The sequence below is a fragment of the Glossina fuscipes genome, unplaced genomic scaffold, assembly GCF_014805625.2.
Source record: "Glossina fuscipes isolate IAEA_lab_2018 unplaced genomic scaffold, Yale_Gfus_2 27, whole genome shotgun sequence".
In the NCBI taxonomy this organism is placed as follows: Eukaryota; Metazoa; Arthropoda; class Insecta; order Diptera; family Glossinidae; genus Glossina; species Glossina fuscipes.
In genome coordinates this window covers 1568118-1587504 of record NW_023998422.1, presented here as the reverse complement: position 1 = coordinate 1587504, position 19387 = coordinate 1568118, and the positions used below count along the sequence as shown (strand labels likewise).

At 34.6% G+C, this 19387-nt stretch overlaps 1 protein-coding gene across 10 annotated transcripts in view; it reads right to left on the bottom strand.

Annotated features, from left to right (window-relative positions):
• Window positions 1-2084: 2084 nt before the first annotated feature.
• The window catches only part of LOC119635656, a 53801-nt gene continuing 36498 nt past the window's right edge, over window positions 2085-19387 (bottom strand). For all 10 annotated transcript variants that reach the window (XM_038030564.1, XM_038030563.1, XM_038030565.1 and 7 more), the window contains 3 exons: window positions 17115-17366; window positions 2468-2592; window positions 2085-2405 (listed from right to left, as the gene is read on the bottom strand). In XM_038030564.1, coding sequence (XP_037886492.1) covers window positions 2271-2405; window positions 2468-2592; window positions 17115-17366 — 512 coding nt within the window. In that variant the 3' untranslated portion in view covers window positions 2085-2270. The remainder of the gene's footprint in view (window positions 2406-2467; window positions 2593-17114; window positions 17367-19387) is intronic.

Here is a 19387-nt window from a genome sequence, read left to right as displayed (position 1 = left end):
TGACCAGCGTAAGGTTGTCGCAGAAAGGAAATTAATATATTTACTGTTTCGATAATTAATATAAAAAATAATATTATATTTTATTATCATTTAAGATTCATGAAAATATTAAAATAAATGTTTGCTCGGCTTACCAGCATCTTAGTAAGTAAAAGAAGCAAGACGAGCATTCAGGTAAACCACTTCTCTAAGCACTTTCAATATTTTCGACAAAATAAAATCCACGCTACAAAATTTGGTATTCCTTTAGATACAAGCTAGTAAACAAAATATTAAGATCGTAACGTAAACTGCCTTTCGATTCTACAAAGTCTTTTTCAGATTAACAGCTGAATTAAGTTCGTACCAGTTGAATTTGAAAATTCTTTAGGCACACTTCTATGTTTGAAAAAGGTTATCCACATGAACAGCAGCAACCGTCAGTAAGGAGCGTTTAGCTTCATCAAAAAACAAGCAAACAACGGCCAAGTAAACTTATGGCAATTCCTCCTTGAGATACTTACTGAACGCGAACATGTGGACATAATTAAGTGGGTAGGTAATGATGGTGAATTTAAGCTTACTGATCCGGAACGTGTAGCTCGCCTTTGGGGCGAGAAAAAAAATAAACCTACTATGAATTATGAAACGAGATCCATACGATACTATTACAATAGTAATATCGTATCTTAAGTGCCCGGCCAACGTTTTACGTACAAGTTTGATTTCGATCTGAAACTTCTGATTGGTTATAGTGCTGGCGAATTATCGGCTTTGGTTAATGAAAAAACTTTCGGAAATAAATCTATTAACTAGGAACATAGAGGCAACTTGAGCATTCAATCAAGTGACAAAAGAGACAAAATTTCCAATGAACTAAAAAGGCTCTTGCAACAAGCTAATAAAGCACAGAGAGAAGAGTCGCTTATAAATGGTTGAGTGCCCAACTAACAACTTAAATGTTAACGCCAATCTTAAATGCCGAACTTAAGATTCAACTCTGTGAAATTATCTAACGGACCAAATTATCTAACGGACCAAATTATCTAAGAAAAATTAGCAAAAGCCGTCGGCAAAACAACATTATCCAGCGGACCAAATTATCTAACGGACCAAATTATCTAAGAAAAATTAGCAAAAGCCGTCGGCAAAACAAAGGAAAACTTTGTGATATTTAGTAACTAATGTTTATTTATAATAAAGACCTGTTGCATGATTGAGAACGAATATACGTTTATTCTCAAAGCGGCACAATACATGCAAGCGCAATAGAGAAAATTCGCCATTATAAAATTTCTTAATTTATTTTATTTTACAAGTTAGCCTAGACCGGCATAATTTTTTATTATCAAATTGAACAACGCCCTCGCTAAATTCCCTGTTGAAAGGCAAAGCACAGAGTTGCTTATAATAAATAAAAAAATTGCCAAAAATGGTTGAGTGCCCAACTAACAACTTAAATTGCCAGATCGTTTGCTTTTGTTTCTTTTTTAACTTTATTGAAAATAAAATTAAGTGAATAAATGTCAGAGATGGACTAAGCCAATTTGAACGAAAACGACGTGACAAAGTCCACAATGTTTAAAAAAAACAACAACAATATATCCCGCCAAAAACGAAACATACATGCACACACATAAAAATGAGAACTAGAAAACGAGTGCATTAGTATGAGTAGCTTAATGTACATGGCAGTCAATAAAATTTAAGAATAAATAAATAAAATACAAAAATAAGAAACTTTGGACAATGCTTGGACAATAAAACTACCCTGTGTGGTTCTCTATCCGAATCCCTAATTAATATCAAGATCTTCAAGATCGAACACTTATAATTTCTTTCCTCCTTCCGATTCGCTTTTGATCCCATAACCATGCAGCGGTCGCATCAGTAAACTCTTAGGCTTTTTTTGTGGACAAAAAAAAAAGAAGAAAAGAAAATGAGATATTCTGGAAAAACTGGTAAGCAATCATCGGCAACGATTTGAGCAAAATACATTAAAATTTTTTTTGACAATCCCTCTAAATTTTATTTTTCTTCGAACATGGACTACAAGCAGAAAAATGACTGTTATTGTGATTATCAACTTAAGACGACCTTATTACTTTTTTTTTTATCTCTTCAATCTCTTCAATTTCTTTATTTCGATTATTGTAAACAACTTCATGTTCTCGTACTCATTTGAATTAATTTTTTTATTATTTAATGCTTAATACAGACGCATCACATCACCATCGTACGCTTATTTATCTTGTACAATATTTATTAAGTTTTGCGAAGACGACTTGAACTTAAAGACATTCACCGGCATGCTTAAGATCGATGTAGAATCCAGTTGCGCAAGAGTCTTTACGCATTTCGCACCAAGAATTATAAGTTCGATTATTGACTCCGCAAATTTTGCTCTCTTCGAAACGATAATGTGTCTAAAATGTTAAATGTTATATAATAGTTATCACTTGAATTGACCAGACAAGGTTAAACTTACTGTTGAATGGCGTTTGCGCGAGCACTTGTAGCGGCAAGATGAACATCTAGGTTTATGCGTTAGCAAATCCTTAAGGCATACCTGCTTTGGACCGCAGCTAACATCGTCACAAGTAACCTGATCGTCTATAAAAATGTTTAAAAAAAAAAGAAGAAATTCCGACTATAAAATGATTCGTTAAAAGCACAAATTTGTTGCACATTTTTTAACATTAAAGCAATTTTGAAGACGCCTTGATACGGGTACGACTCTTTGTATGCATTGCTTGGAGTTGTTTCTAATACGCATTTAAAATATAGGTTGAGTTTTTCTATCCCACTTAAGGTAGGACCGATGGATTCAGAATCATTTTGTAAACCGATTCAAACTTGTCTGTTTGGCTGTCTGTTTGTCCATCCGTTTGTCTGGCCTTTATCATTTGAGATTGAAGAAATATTTAGTATACCGCCTTTTGTGACCCGAGGACTAATCATAATTTCTAAATCGACTCAATCGGACCACATGCTCTACTTCTCGCCATATAGGGACTAATCTTGAAGACATCTTCGTATGAAAAAAGTTATATGTGTCAAACTTCCTCGAGAGGAATGTGAATAATAGTCAGTCCGCAAATTAAATTGATGTTATTACGTACAGCTATTTAGACACAACCCCATATAAAAGTTCTTATATGTTGTCAAATTGTAATTTTTAACGCTTTACAACAAAAGCAGGTGAAGAATGATAAATTTTCGATAGGAGAATTTAATTTAGTAGATTTGAATCACGTTAGTTCACACTTTGGTCCCACTTCCATATAAGGACTTCCATGAAAAGTATGCCTACTTTGGCATTTGATCGCAAAAATAAATGAATTTTGGTGTTGGGCAAAGTGATGTCATGTTTTTAGTTGCTTTCTTTTTTATATTTATATATGATAATATAAAACTATATGTAATGTATGTGTATAATAAGATAATATTTTTTCTTTAAAAGTTGGAAAGCTCTGAACACAATAGCCGCGCAAGAAGATAGACAAACCTCTGTTTACTTTAGTTAATAAAACTTCCATAGAACGCAAACTTTTAAGCAAAAATCTAAAATAAATCCGGGTTTTTACGTATTGTATATATTTTTGTTTTATATAAATCTCTTCTATCTGAGGATATAACCGACCCCAACTCCACAACCGAGCATAACTTCTTTCTGTTTTTGATTGATCGATTGTTTCAGTCTTCTCACATGTGGGGTCTTTGCTTCAATTTGCAAGAATCAGAATTGTAATAAAGCGTAATGATGACTTGGCTCTATTTAATGAGCTCCTATAAATATGCAGTGTAAATGTATTTTATATAAAACGTAAATATTAGAGATATTTTCGTTTCTTTCTAAGACGAACTTACGATTTCTTTACGTTGTTTTATATGTTGGAAAGGCGTTTATATCGTTTTAATTATTACGAGTGCTGCGTTTTTTCTATGCTATAAATATGCATCACCTGTACATAAATTTTATACGTTATCAGAGAGGAGCATAGTCGTAACCGTTAAAAGAGGGAAACCATCTTGAAGAATTGGTCGCTTATTTTTATTTATTTTGCTTGATTATCTTCAAGAGCGCGTGCGTGAATAACGGAAATATCGAGCATTTACGTTTATGAAAATATTGTACTATTTTGCTTCTTCACAAGCATTTTTTCTGTGTGTTATCGGCGGATATATGTATTCAAAATAAAGTATAATAATTCTTTCGAATCGATTGTTTAATGAGCGATATCAAAGCGAACTGGCAAAGATACTCAAAAAGTTAGTTATGTCGTTGATGACGACGTCTGGGCCACTTTCCGTCTCTCTTCAAGTGGGAAGATGTCCACGGGACGATAGGTGGGATGTACCCGAAGGGCAGAGTGAATGAAGAGGAATACACCTGCTTTAAGACTTTGCAAGAGCATAATGTCCACTCAGAGCTCTAAGCGCAACGTGGGTGCTGCACCCTTCCCGAAGTGCCAGTGTTCCCGTAGCAGAACAAGACACATCTAAAGAGGCAAACTAGAGAAAACTCTCAGTTCAGTTTGTCACATGCACCAATCCGGTGGCGACGAATGGCACAACGTGAGTGTGTTTCCTTCTATAAAGAACTGACACAGCTGACTAGGGTAAGAATTGTTCCAGTCGACTATCCCAAGACATCTTGGAAAGATGGCCAACTGAGGGCAATACAAAGCGCGCTCAAGTCAAGGCAACTCAACCTCAATTTGCCGGCGGCACTTTTTGCCCAAGTTGGCCCGTAACTACCTGCAAGGGGAAAAAGACATTAGGGTGACTGAAGAAGGCGATGCCAACGTTAAAGTCGCGAGACGCCACCACTCTTAAAGTGGTGTTTGAGGAAGAGTTACCTTGACCTCACGTAGCTCTTGGATATTTTCCGGAAAAAGAAACCGTGGAGCCGACGGAAATTCTAAAACTTCTGGAGCGCCAGAACAAGGGGTCAAATCTTGAATAATGGAAGGAGCTCCAGAAGGAAGCCAGAAGGAACACAAGGTCCTAACATCAGAGGAAGAATCTTGCGCAGCTGTGCTGAAGAATAAAAGAAATGTCGCCGGCTATGACTTCGATTCAGTGTCTGTAGGGCACTTCATAAATATGTGAGGATAAATATGGGAGTATTCCTTACAAACTTTTGAATTTATAATTTTACCCCTGTAACGTGGCGATTCTGCCTGTCAGTGATCCTTTTAACATGAAAAACAGCAAGTGCCGTTAACAAGATATTAAAAAAAAAACAGAAAAAGAATTGAGATAACTTACGTAACGCTATTTAGAAATTTATCGCTTGTTGCATATCTCTCCAGGACAAAAAAAGGCATTTTATCAGCACTATGCAATATATCGAAACGAAACTTTTATCGAAGTTTTCAAAAGTGTGTGTCTCGCAATTTCCAAACATAAACGATTGCAGATTGTACAATAAGAGAAGGAAAAACAAAATATGTGATTGTGTGTTTTAACGCCATTGAGAACTTGTTCTCTTCAGATTTTACAAAATTTGTTGAGTTCCCATCAATGAACATCATTTGAAGAAGACGACATAACCAATAGCGAACTTAAGAAATAATATTGAAATTATTAAAAGTAGATATGAATAGAACGGCAGAAGCAGAAGTTACAACAATAATAATAATAACCTCTCCAGTATTCAAGTCCTGAAAGGACTTTAACGTCAGCATTAAACGTTAAGTTTAACAGAACTCGGAACTAATTAAAAATATAAAAATAATCGTTAAAGAAAAGCAAAGAAAAACAAGGACAAGCAATGTTTCAACGTTGTTCTCAAGATTGTAAGCAACAGTCGGTCAACCAGTCACCCAGTTAAAGCAAATAGTCAACAGCAAATCAGATCAATAATCATCAGACTTAATACCACATTGCATGCTATCTCTCAACAGACAAAAAAAATTCAAAAAAAAAACGCACAGAGCGCAAGAAGAAAAGCCAAAATTGCAACAATCGAGCTCAAACAACGAAAAAAGTAACAGGAGACCAGCTAAATTTCCCTCTTGTTTGTCCTTGTTTTGTTTTCTTGCTAAATATTTGAGCGCCGCGCTTACAGGTTCGAATGCCAAGGATATTAAAGAACTGAAGCTTATTGTATTTGGGAGTTATCTAATTCTTCAGAAGCTAATGCTGTTGCGTCAACCTCGCGAAACGCTAACAACGTAACTGTTCAAAATCTACTCAGATCCCAAGACTTATCACCTGACACCTTAAACAAATTATTACTTGAGTTAGCAAGAATTTGTTCAATATTAATTTGAATCCTCGCCGTGAGGTGTCGTTCGTATTTTTGATTGCCGACATTTCCGGGCCTATCATTGGAACTGATATCCCCAGAAAGCGCGGTCTATTAATTGGTGTTAGACATAACCGCTTAGTAGATAAGAAGTCTCTTGTCGCTACAGCTGCTGAATTCAAAATTTACGTCTCCACTGTGTGTGATTCCCAAAAGGGATCCAGACGAGTGCGAACCTTGTGGGGATTTTAGACGACTGAATTGTGCTACTGTTCCTGATCGGTGTGCCGTGCCGCATATTAATGATATAAGTAGGAATTAATAAGTGTGCTTTTGGATTAACAAGTATTGATTTCCTCGGTCACAATATTTCTAAAGAAGTTAGACAATTCAATTTTTATCGATCACCAACCATTAACAATGGCTTTACATTTTAAACGTCCATAACACTGTGTGTGGCAGTTCAAATGAAAATCCTGAAGGTGAGTGCCTTCTTGAATGCTTCTTAGAAGGAGAGTAAGATTATTCTAGATCGAGTTAGAAATTATGGTAGAAGGTGTTAGACCTTACTCTAATCGGTTCCTAGCTACGTTCCTTTATCTTGTGGTGGCATGTGACCAGAGAGAACACATTATCCGACCATCAATACCTTCGGTTCGATATTGTGGCTAGTTGCGGTGTCCTGCCAAAACTACAGAGATCCCAAATGCCAGGAAATTTTTCTAGAAACTCCGGTGATTGGGCTAAGCACAAGGAAGTCCTCACCACCCATAACCCTAAGCTGAGGCGATCAAAACGGGCCACTTGGAGGTAGCGTTGCGAAGATAAAAATAGTCTTCCAGAAGCAGACCGGCTCAAAAAAGCCCTAGCGAAACACCGCAATCACAATCCTCCTCTCCAGACTTAATGAGGTCATTAAATCAGTTTATCAAGTCACAAACTTCATTATGGACTAACCTGAGTGATTTCAATTTTAGAACGTATGATACAAGCAGGACAAGCGAATGAAAAGGAAGGTTTATGCTCAAGCAATGTCGTTTCGCTAATAAGATTGTAGTAGCAATAATACTAGACAGTAGCAACAGCTAATTAAAAAAGGTCAAAAGAAAATTCTGTTATATATTCAACAATTAATTCAGCAATGCACCACAAACGAGTGCCAGTAAACAGTATCAAATTTAGGTAACGTATTCAATATCGTACGATTATATTTTATTTATGTATTATTCAAAATAAAATAAATTTTGAAAATCTGCAAAAAAAAGACATAAGACATAAAGGCACATGGCCATGTATTAATTAAATAATAAAGGCATCTTGCTTAGCTAGAGTTGTTTCAATCAAGAAAAATAAAAAATTCCAAATTTCACGAGCATCAGATATTAAAGATATAAACGCTGCAAACGAATTAATTTCTCTTTTAGATCGCGACAAATTTATAGAAGAGTTTTCAGTTAGTTCAGAGAATAAAATCAAATCTAAGTAATTGTCTGGAGTAACATTCCAGATTAAATTTAGGTTTACTAATCAATAATTAATCGTTAAAAAGTTATAATTTCATCATCTGTTTATTAAGATTAATTAAAATTAAAGTAGATATGTCGTACCAATGAGACTATAAGGTCTCTTTCGGCTCTCTTTTGAAAAGATTAGACGAATGATTTTCGCGTGAAGTCCAATGGCAATGCAAGGATCCTCACCAAGATGTGATAAACGACTGTACGACGTTAGAATTTTGTTCAACATTCCTGTGTCGTGTGCATAAATTTTAGGATTTCATGTTAACTACGCCGAATTGGATTGATCCATGAGAAATATTTAAGAAGCCCTTGTTTAAAGGAAATTTCGCAAAAATATCTTTACCATCAGCAAACGAAAAGTATCGGTTATCCCGGCATGATCCTTGGGCTTAAAATGCCTTTACAAGGAACTATTGAATGAAGCCAGCGGTATATAATCTTGCTCTCAAAATTTTGCTTAGCAACAATTCACCATTTCTAATAAATAATCTCCGTTATTCACTTCGCTTTGCGGTAAGAATTCCTTCTTATGTTAACGCGGTCAATAATATTGTTACGGAGATCCCAAATCTAATTCATTTCAACTAATTGATTTTTTCAAATAATAAATTGCCTAGAGAGGGAAAACTCAAGTGCAAATAGACTATTTGCGGAAGGCAGAGTAAGTTGAGACGAAAAAGAATATTAGAGTTGAGAGTATTGGCAAAGTAAAATGTAAATAGTCCTACCCTTAAAAAAAATTGATTGTAAATAAAGAAATTTGAAGTGTAAGCGTATTTCTCTTAAAAAGAATATCCACGATCTAGTGATATGAACCGTATCGAGAAAAGCGAATTTCGCAACAATATATTGAAATATAAATAAAGAATATTTGAAGAAAAGTCGTTTCGAAATTGTTTTTTGAATTAACTAACGTTCAAAATATATCGAGTGAGCACAATGAAAAGATTATGAATGAAAATTAAGAAAAATGAATTTAAACTCATACACGAGTCTTGGACTTTCAAATGTTTGCATATTTTTTTGCTAAGAGTATGCTGTAAATTGGAAGGATTCTGAGCAATGTCTGCGGAGAGGAAAAGAGTAAAACCTAAGGACAATTGTAGCGACCAAGTGGATTTGAAGATAAAGTATTAACTAACTTCACCCTATCCTTACCAATAGTATAGGGCTCTCTTTCATACTTCCTTATAACAGTATAATGCTGCCGGTGACTTTTTACTTTTATATCCTGGCACTCTTTCATGTTAATGCATCATCATCATCATCATCATCATCAATGTCAACATGACAACCGATACGACCGACGATCTCTTCAAAGATTCGTGCGATTCTGGCGCGACGCTAACAATTATATTAAAAGATTATTATATTTTCAAGACTTCCCCACACATGGACTTAGCCTGAAGTCATATGTATATGTGTGTCTATTCGATTATATATATTTTATTTTTTCTGTATTTTCTGCACTGAAGAAAAGCAAAAGACAAAAAAAAATTAACAGCAGTGTGATTATGATGCCATTTCATTTTACGAAAGCAATAAACGGGCTCTTTATAACCTCACCGAATGTATTGCAAGCACGCGAAAATTAAGCGCTGTAAAGCAGTTATTTAATTGCTATTAACTTGCTACTGTTTTATTTCATTAAATGTTGTGATTACGTTTTATGCCTGCTGCAGTGGGCAACAGTTTCTATGCTATCGATAGTTATCTGCAAATCAAAAGAAAAGTATACATTTAATGGTAATGTGTTTTATAACACACGCATGCACATATACTTAATGCTGACTGCTGCGACGAATTGCTGTCCTATTGCGTTCAGGGAGTTTGTTAAAAGAATAAAAAAAAAAAAAGAGAACAAAAACGAGAATAAAACTAAAAACGAAAAGCAAGTCTAAGCTGTTTCCGCGACCAAATCATAAATTGCGAATCAGAGAATGCTATGTTATGTGTGTAAGACGGGTAGCGTGCGGCTGTATTACTAAAGCTTCCGGCGATCATTAAATTGAAAACTTAAAACTTTAAGGAGTAAATAACTTTTGTCGTATATATATATATGCCCATAAAATAAATGGAAATACATGAGTTTGTGAGTGGAAAAGATATATTTAACTTGGACCACTTAGTGTGAAAAGTATATTGCATCTACTAAACTATATTTGCGAACCTGTTGGGCAACTTGAAATATGAAGTACGCTCAAATATCATGAAAAGGTAATTTTTATGCTTCGCACTCGAATTGAAAATATACTAAATGTGTAATCGAGTTTGTGACACCTTCAATATAATGAAAAAATTGGCCAATGGTCCAATGGCCAACCAAAAGCATTTTCATTTCGTTGCCATCCCTTTGAAGATTTTTGTAAAAATTTCGTGGTTTACATCGTGGATACAGCCTTTATTTATTTTGAATGGAAACGGCCGACGAGCAGTCGACTATTCAAACAATTGTAGATGTCTGTAGATGCCAAGCCTAATAAAACCTGATTGTCATTACCATCCAAAATTCTATAAATTTATCATTACATTTGAAAGGGATATACAAACAAATATGTGTACCTATGTACGTGGCATTAGCTGAGCTTGCGATGCATCGTAAGCATAATAAAATAAATACATTTGCCTTTTAAAAAAGATCGCTTGACAAAGATGCAATGCTGCTTTCGCAGTCCACTACATTAATCGCTAAGGCAGAGAATAATATTTGAGCCATGCTTGGCTAAAGAAAAACAAAATTTTTTTCCTTGGAATATTTGACCCAATTCATCAATGTCATCTCCTTCAAGAATGACACAATCTATGCAATACATCGCTAGTATTACGCTTCTATTTCTGCATTGTCCTTGACTCAGTTGTTTCGTAATAGACTGACCACATAAAAAAAAACACAAAATTTAACCTAGAATATTGAGTGAACGTTTAGCGAGCATTTCATGCGCATATCGAAACATTACAGTACATATATATGTAATAAATCGTAAATAGCTTAAATATTTGAATGTTCTCTCGAAAGAAAGGAAGCCGTGAACTGGGTCTTTCCTGTCGGTTTGTGTATATGTGCAATTACGAATTTATGTTTTACCATGTTCACGAAAACGCCTAGATGTCCTTTGAAAAAAAAAAAAAAAAAAAAAAAAACAATTGCGTCTGTGCACGTATTCGGTTTGCAAGCTTTTGTGCATTTAGTTTCAACTAATACCTTACATAAGATCAATGTGAGGTTATTTCATAGTTGTTACCTTCTGGGAGTTTAGCAAAGCCTACGCAAAAATATAATTCTTTGCATACTTGTATATGCGTCGGTCGACAATGATGGCCAATTATAAAAAAGTAGCTGTCGAGTCATATGTTAGCGTTAATATCAGTCGCAAATTAATAAAAGGCTGCAAACAGCGACAGAGAACAATTACTATCGTTGCGGTCCAATCGTTTATCAGATTAGTTGACGGTTGCTGTTCTACTATTGACGGAACTTGTACTAAAACATGTAATCATTCGCAACACTGTAGTTGTGAGGAATTGCTATAGTCAATGGAAACGGACAAAAATGAATGAATGAATAAATAATGCGTATTTTTCATTTCCCTCTTATACCAAAATTTTATTTACTTATAATTGTATGGGATAATATTATTTTCATTATTTCATTGGCTGCACTTAGCACAATAAGCACAAGGAATTCTTTTTCTTGATTGACGTAAAATTGTTGTTATGCGGTTGGTAATGTCCGTCGGCATTGATTAAAAATGAACCATATTTTGCTAGAAATTTTGCCAAAAATCTTATGAAAGAAAAATCGTCGCATATGGTAGATTGCGGGTAAAACATTTTCGGAGTCTGAAAGCTCTGTCTTAAAGTAAAGCAATTATTCCATTGGACTGTACAGAATTACCAAAAATAATTTTTCAATATTTTATATTGTCTATGGTGGTGTCTCGATTCTTTTCAAGGAAAACGTAGCTCCTTTATTTGTTTGCAGTCATCATTAGAGCAAGAGAATGCATTAACTATGCATTGTGTTTATGCTTTGACTTTTTCCCTCTAAAATAAAATCTATTTTATTAACTTGTGTTACAGAGTAGGTAACAAAATGTTACGGAAGTACGGCTCCGAGAATACATGAAGTGCATATAGACGCCTCTCGTATAACACGGTTCATTCGTACCGCATCGAATCGAAAGCTTGTTACACGATACTTTTTTATTTACTTATTTAAACTAAGATTTAATGCAGAATAAAATAACTTAAGCTTGATAGTAATACAAGTCACGGCGATGTGTTCCGCATTATATCGAAACAAAGTAAGGCTTGATCTTAAGACCTTCAGAAGACGTACAGTTTTATTACACTTGAAAGTTCTTTTTAAATTTACGTTTAAATGATCAAGTGACGTAACTTCAAGGTTTTATAACACAAAAAAAAAAATTAAATTTGAAATTAAAAGTATGTTTAAGAAATAATAATAATGATCGAAAAATTATTTTTTATCAAAAACTATAGTTGATCCATTTTTTATTTCTCAAAATCGGTTGAAATTTTTCGGAAATTTTTAGGCGATATCTTCATTTTCGTTAAGCAGGCGGACCGATGGACAGACGAACAGACTGACATGTCCCGGGTGCACTGCGAACTTGAAACTGGCCAAGCTTTTATATACTTTATGGAGTTTTTGAAGCTTGTTACATTATACACTATAATATTGGTTAGGCCTTGTCATTTTGGTTCAGATAGCAGGTATAGCATCACCTATTGAATTCGCATTAAAATTGTTGTATTTTTATCTGCTATAGTTCATGAGTAAGGATTAAAAACCCAACTTTTAATTACTTTTAGGAAACAGAGGCTTTCTCACTTTACGTGTGGGCGGGTCCTTCGACTAATTTGGGTCATTTTCAATACCTATCTGCGTGCGAGGACTTCCAATATGTTTGTTAAATTTGAAGTTGATAGCTCCATTCTTACGGCCAGTAGAATGTTTACAACAGACATTGCATAGACGGACAGAGGGACAGACGGATAACCGGACATGCTTAAATCAATTCACAATTTGATGCTGACCATGAATATATATATTTCGTGGGATCTCTGAAGGTTTTTTCTGGGCGTTGCAAACGTCTTGATCAAATGAATATATCCCTCAACTTTCGGTGAAAGCAAAAAGCAACTGAAAAAAATTCAACGGAATACTTACTCGGTTTTTTGATCTGCTGCTAGTATGTTCTTGTTCAAAGGCAGAGCCCGTTACAAATTGTACGTTTAGTGATACGTTTGTTGTAATTGATAATGTTGTTGTAATTAAAGGTAAAACGTGCATTTTAATCAAAACTAAAGCGTTACGAACGTGGGTAAGTGAATTCGAGGGCAATGGCAGGAAACCAAATATCAAGCAGCGATAATATCACAAGAGAACTTTATAGGTTTTACGGCGAAACGGGTTTAATGAACGAAGAAACACGTGGATAGATGCAACCTTTTCTGTTGCAGATATTTTAAACCTGAAAGTCATGTTTCGCTTTAATGAGGACTTGCGGGTAAAATTTACTGAAAAGCAAGCACTAGACGCTCGTCTTTTTTCCTTAAATAGTTTATATATTATTAGGTTTGAAACTTGAATAAGAAATTCGTAAACTCTGCGTTTGGAACTTTTAGGGCTAGAGATGAATAAATCGGGGTTTATACCCGATTCCCATAGGCTGAGCGATATATTCGTTCTGTAGTGTCTAGAAGCTAGTTTCGGAGACCTCACGAAGCGCATATATTCTTGATCAGCATTAAATTCTGAATCGATTTAAATGTGTCTGATTGTCCGTCCGTCCGTCCGTCCGTCCGTCCGTCTGTCTGTGTAATGTTTGTTGTAGATATTCTGTTAGCCGTAAAAATGAATCTGCCGACTTCGGATTTAATAGAAGCATTGGACGTTCTTGCACTTATCTTATAGTAGTACCTCTACAAAATTGGAAAAACTGGGCCATGCCTGCTCTGTTCTGTAACACACAAAAGCAAGCTTCAAAAACTCCATAAAGTATATAAATTCAAATTCGTAATGTACCTACGCATGTCCGTGCCTTTATCTGTTCGTCTGTCCATCTGTCCGTCTGAGCAGTCGTAGCTGTGGTAAATATTCTCCCGTTCGCAAAGATGAGGACATCGTCTATAAGCTTGCAAAAGAATTTGCAAGTGGCAATAACTGTTCAAAGAACTTGCCTACAACACCCACACGCCCATGTAACAAAAACTGTGAACAGTTTTCCACTCCATGTTTTTTGCTTATTGCTCATGAATTTGCACTTTTGTTGTGAAAATAGAAAAACCCAATATTATAGAGTATGAAAGTTCAGTTCTTTTCCTTTTTTTTTTGTTTTTAGAATCACGGTGATGGGCATAAAAGTATCGGTCACGACCGAATGTAATTTTCTTACTTGCGTTCTTTTTTAATTTTTAAATCAACAGAAGTTCGCAGAAGTACTTTCGAGTCCTGAGATTTAAATTGAATGTAGTTGTTTATGTTTAAAGTTTTTTCTTCAATACACATTCACACGAACGGCAGTGAAGTAATAATCAATAATTACTGGTGATAATAAATGACTGAATAAGTGTTATTTAGAAAAGAAAGAAAAGGTGAATTAAAATTTTTCTTAGTGACTGAAAGGTATGATTTTAATTGAATTAATGATCATCCAGCGAGTTTTAGTTAGTTGAGTTTATTATGGGAAATGCGTTCCTATGCATGCTCGTACATTATACGTGTGCAATTCTGCTGGATGCAATTAATTGGAAACTTGAGAAAGACATTTCTATTTTTCGACCACATTGCAATCATGATTTATTCAATATTAACAATAGCAATAACAACTCGTGGTAACTCGTGGTAAGATGATAATATATATATATATATATATATATATATATATATGATGATGATAATATATATATATATATATATATACATATATGTGAATGTGTATGCATTGTGACCGATATGCATACTTGCAAGCACACACATATAAACATATATATAAACATCGATATTCAGTTAGAAATTCAATCTAATTCTGAATCTCAATCTCAATCAGATTCAGCATCAAATTGAAGTGATGCATCCATTGACCAAACAATACGTTGCTTGATTGCACGATGGCTGAGAATGTCTATAGCACGTTTGAATGTATGTTAGCTTTAGTGTATGTATATGTATGTATGCATGTATGTATGTATGTATGTAAATATGTATAGCATTTTATGATTATGTTCATCTATGTTCATATGTACATATATTGTAACTTGGTTAGCTTGATTGTTTGCGTTAGTTTGTTGGTTGGCTGGTTGGTTGGTTGTAACGAACTGAATGCGTCTCATTGAGCAAACAGATGCCATATAGCAATCAATTTTATTTCTGCGGCTATTATAGTTATGCTTGTTGCTATTATATTGTTGTCGCTGTTGTCGCTGTTGCTGTATGTGTTGTTTGTCATATTATTGCTACTGCTGGTTGCTACTGTGCGCATTGTCGTTGTTATGAAAGAAATTTAATCTGAACCACGATGGCAGCAGTCATTGATGACACATACATGACAATACTCTATACATATTATCTATCTCTGTCTCTTTTCCATTTGCTACCTCTTTTTGTGAAATTTAATTCAACGACAAATATGCAAAGTCAAGCGTGCACCCAAGTCAATCATATGCAAAACTGTGGTTACGTATCGTATAACCTAAGCATATATATTATCTTCTTAGGCATTGGCGCATCGATGCAACTCGACTGAGTAGGTTTTAATATAATTTTGTGCTATATTTTCAATAAAATAAACACAAAAACCTAAGTAAGCATAAGTTAATAAATGCTAAAATTAATAAGATATAGGTAAGGTATATATAGATGTACGCAGAAATTTATCGAGCATACTTGTGAACTTGTATTGGAATTACGCATGAAATAGTCAAGAAGACTTGAGAAAACGCGTAATATATTTGAAATACACACTATATATATGACGTTTGAGAATACTACGACTTTCCTATTTTGCTCCATACCTTTAGACTTTATATCAAAATATATATGATCTCCTTACCGTGTGTACCCATGGGAAGAGAATAGATTGTTGGCTAACAAGTAAAATTCAATAGTGAAGCTTTAATTATTATTTTGTATTAAAGTAAAGTCATTTTAACTTAAAACTATATTTAATGAGATTTATTTGTCAATCGACAAGACGAAGCATGTTAGCGTCTCAAGAAACATTTTGAAGAAGAGATATTGGACTTACGAAAATTTCGCAAAGTTTAAGTAAATTCGGTGCCATCTGAAAGAAAGATGAGAAAGGTTTTTTGCAACGAATCATCGTTAATCCACGCCATGGAAACGATTAACATCAACTACTCAAGGCGTGAAGCTCTTGATCTGTATATTGCGCTGACATTGTATACAGTGAACGTCACAACAATTGATACAACTGAGCGTATTATGAAAGGCAAAATAACAACAAGATGCCAATAGGCTTTATAAAAGAGTTTTACACCATTTCAACGCTCCATCGCTTAAGGGAAACCCTATTCAGTGAAGTTTTTTTTTTTTGAGGTAAACATTGGCTTTGAAGTTTTAAAACTATCTGAAAAACCCATAGGCAATCAGATGGAATGAATTAATCTGATTTCGGTTTCGATAACGTATTCCATATGCCTTCTTGCATATGAATCTTAAAATATCTGATCAGCTCAGAACCAATTAATAAGTTTTCTGATATTTCTTCAAGTCCAGTCTTCTTGCATATATGCATTTTTTTTTTTTTTTTTTTTTTTGTTTATATGATTATATGTGATATGTTTAAACTCTGCATGTATATGTTGTGTGCAGAAAATAGATAAAAGAAATAGAAAACTTCAAGTGACAGCAAACGAAAATTATACGTTGTGTAAGGAAGCCGGTCAGCGATCCACTCATTCGTTTACTAAACATGAAAATTAATGCAATTATCGATGAATGCAAAAAAAATAAAAAAAAAAAAAAAATAGGAAAAAAACATGATTATTGTTTTTCAACTAATGTAAACTGAATGCTTGACACATATGCATCTCATGTTAGCTGGAGCTTTTATTGCTACTGGCAGCTACAGCCTATTGCTATCATTATTGTCTTGTGCGGTGGTACGCGAATGTAATTATGGGCGTGCGCAAAAGGAAATTATTGTGCAAAGCATGATGATTTGTTTGAACAACAACAACAACAACAACAATAATAATAATAACAACAAACACGAAAAGCAACAACAGCTTTCGCGTTGCGCACTAGTAACATGATGTAAAAAGCGACGACTTTGAGTTACTGTAACCATCATTAGACATGTTATACTTACCACGACATGGTCCCGGGTATGCAACACCAATGCTTCGACCAACTTTACAAACCATGCGATTTATATCGCAAGTACTCTTATACGTTTTACCATCCATGCCACATACAGCTTGAGTAGCGTCTACATCAATGCCATTGCTATCGAGATCATCGTCCTGCGCACATTCGATTTTGCATACAATGCAATGCGGAATTGTATACTGATCCTCGACACATGTTAAACCGTTCAGGCATTTCACACCGTTACATGTTGCTGCAATAGAGCAGAAAGAGATAAGAGAAAAGTTTTCCTGATTACATAAATTCCTGACAAATCAAATTTTACATAGCACATTAATATAGTAATTAGTCCGCCTTGAACTACTTAGACTCAGGTTATTAAATTTAATACTCCTTATGGCACTCTTGAAACCGTAATACACTTAAATAAATTTCAATGGTTTACTCATATTGCGAAATAGTCTTTACCCCTTTAACTCTTAATAGAATACATTTGTGCAAAAAAAAATACCACAATAAGCGCTAATTTTCAATAAAACTTTAAATTTAATTAATTAGTGGTAGATCAATAGTCATCGACGTCATACTTAGCGAAAAAATCAGAGAAAGTTCGGAGGAATATTTAAGAACGACTATCTTTGAATCTCTGAAACGTACCGAGCTTGGGTAAAGCTTGGTCGAACCTCAAGCCAACTCTATATTCACTTCGTCAAGTCACACACAGTGGTAACTTGTCAGCTGTCACATATTGTCTAGAAAATTAAGTGCAGAAATAATTATGAGGTGTTTGCGGAAATTTTGATCACTTGAAAGAGGCATTTATTGTAGAGAATTTGTGCAATGAATATTCATTAAAATAGTTTTCATTATTTTCTGCAACAGTTGACAATATTTTTGGCACGATGGCGGATATCGTGTCGAAAGAACTTATATGGGTTTGGCAGCGATTCACCTACCGACCCATTTTCGCACTTCTTCAACTTTGTGGACCAGCGTGACAGGCAAGCCATGCTGCACGGTTCTGTACAAGTGGTAATCAGGAGGCGCCAAGTCTGATGAGTACGTCGCTTGCGGCAGAGCTTCCCATTCAGGTTGCAACAATGTTTCCTTGACAAATCTTGTAAAAAGAGGACAAACAATGGCATTTTCAGGCTATTTTTGTCGCCACTTTTAAACCGTTGAAACCAAAAAGCATCAACCTCTGAACGTATTTGGTTAACTTTGGCGGCAGATATGCTCAAATAAACAACAAATGTAATAAATTTAGAAGGAGAAGAATTTTGAGCGCTTTATGCCTAGCGTCAAAACCATCGAATTCAATCGTTATGTACACTGGCATCACCCATTTCCTTATCGGTAAAAGTCGCTGATCAAAATTTTTGCAAGCATCTAATAATTAACAAATTCGACTTTATTCAAGTTCGCATTACCGCAGTAATGATAATCAGAAGAATATTTCCATTTTAAGATTATTTCGCCACCTAACCGATGATGCTAATCTCTAACCATTCACGTTGTCGTCGATTGCAGCTTATATTCTACTGTGTCCACGAAATGATTTTCTTTCTCGCCAATATTTGAATTCCGTATTAACCTTAATCGGGCCACGGCGTGTCCGTGATTCACGTTTGCACTTTGAAGTTAAATTTTTTGATTGTTTCATTCAACATTTCCAAAAATTTGTTGTTGAGAATCTTACTTTAAATTAATTTAGATACTTACTACTTTAATTACTTGCTTTAAATTAACAATTAACACTAAAAAACAAAAAAAACGAGTATTTATTAAGTTAGAGTTAGTCTTGGTGTCGAAAGTAACGCTTACCAAAGTCATTATATCATCTGGTTCACAGTGCTACAGTACATATTACAGACATTAAAATTCAATCTTTATACGAATCATACTTGTCGAGACATATTCTAATTTGCATTCAATCATGTGGGAATTATTATATTATAGCACTTGCCATTGCACGTGAACTGCAGGAAGTACTGTTTTATTGTTTTATAGAGTTGTTATCAAATTGGAAATATAATATATTCAAAAATACGATTAGTTGATATTGGTTGGGATAGATAGTTAGTTGTCTATTTATCTATCGATTTACTTAATTTTTTCTTGTTGGATAAACAAATGAATTCAAACTATTATAAAAACATAAACATTAACGTTTTCCTTGCTCCCATGGGCTCCCATCGTGGTACGATCTGTTGTAAAAACAATCAGATTTTACTTAACCTGACAATGGAAGAAGATGGCCTTCAACACCGGGTC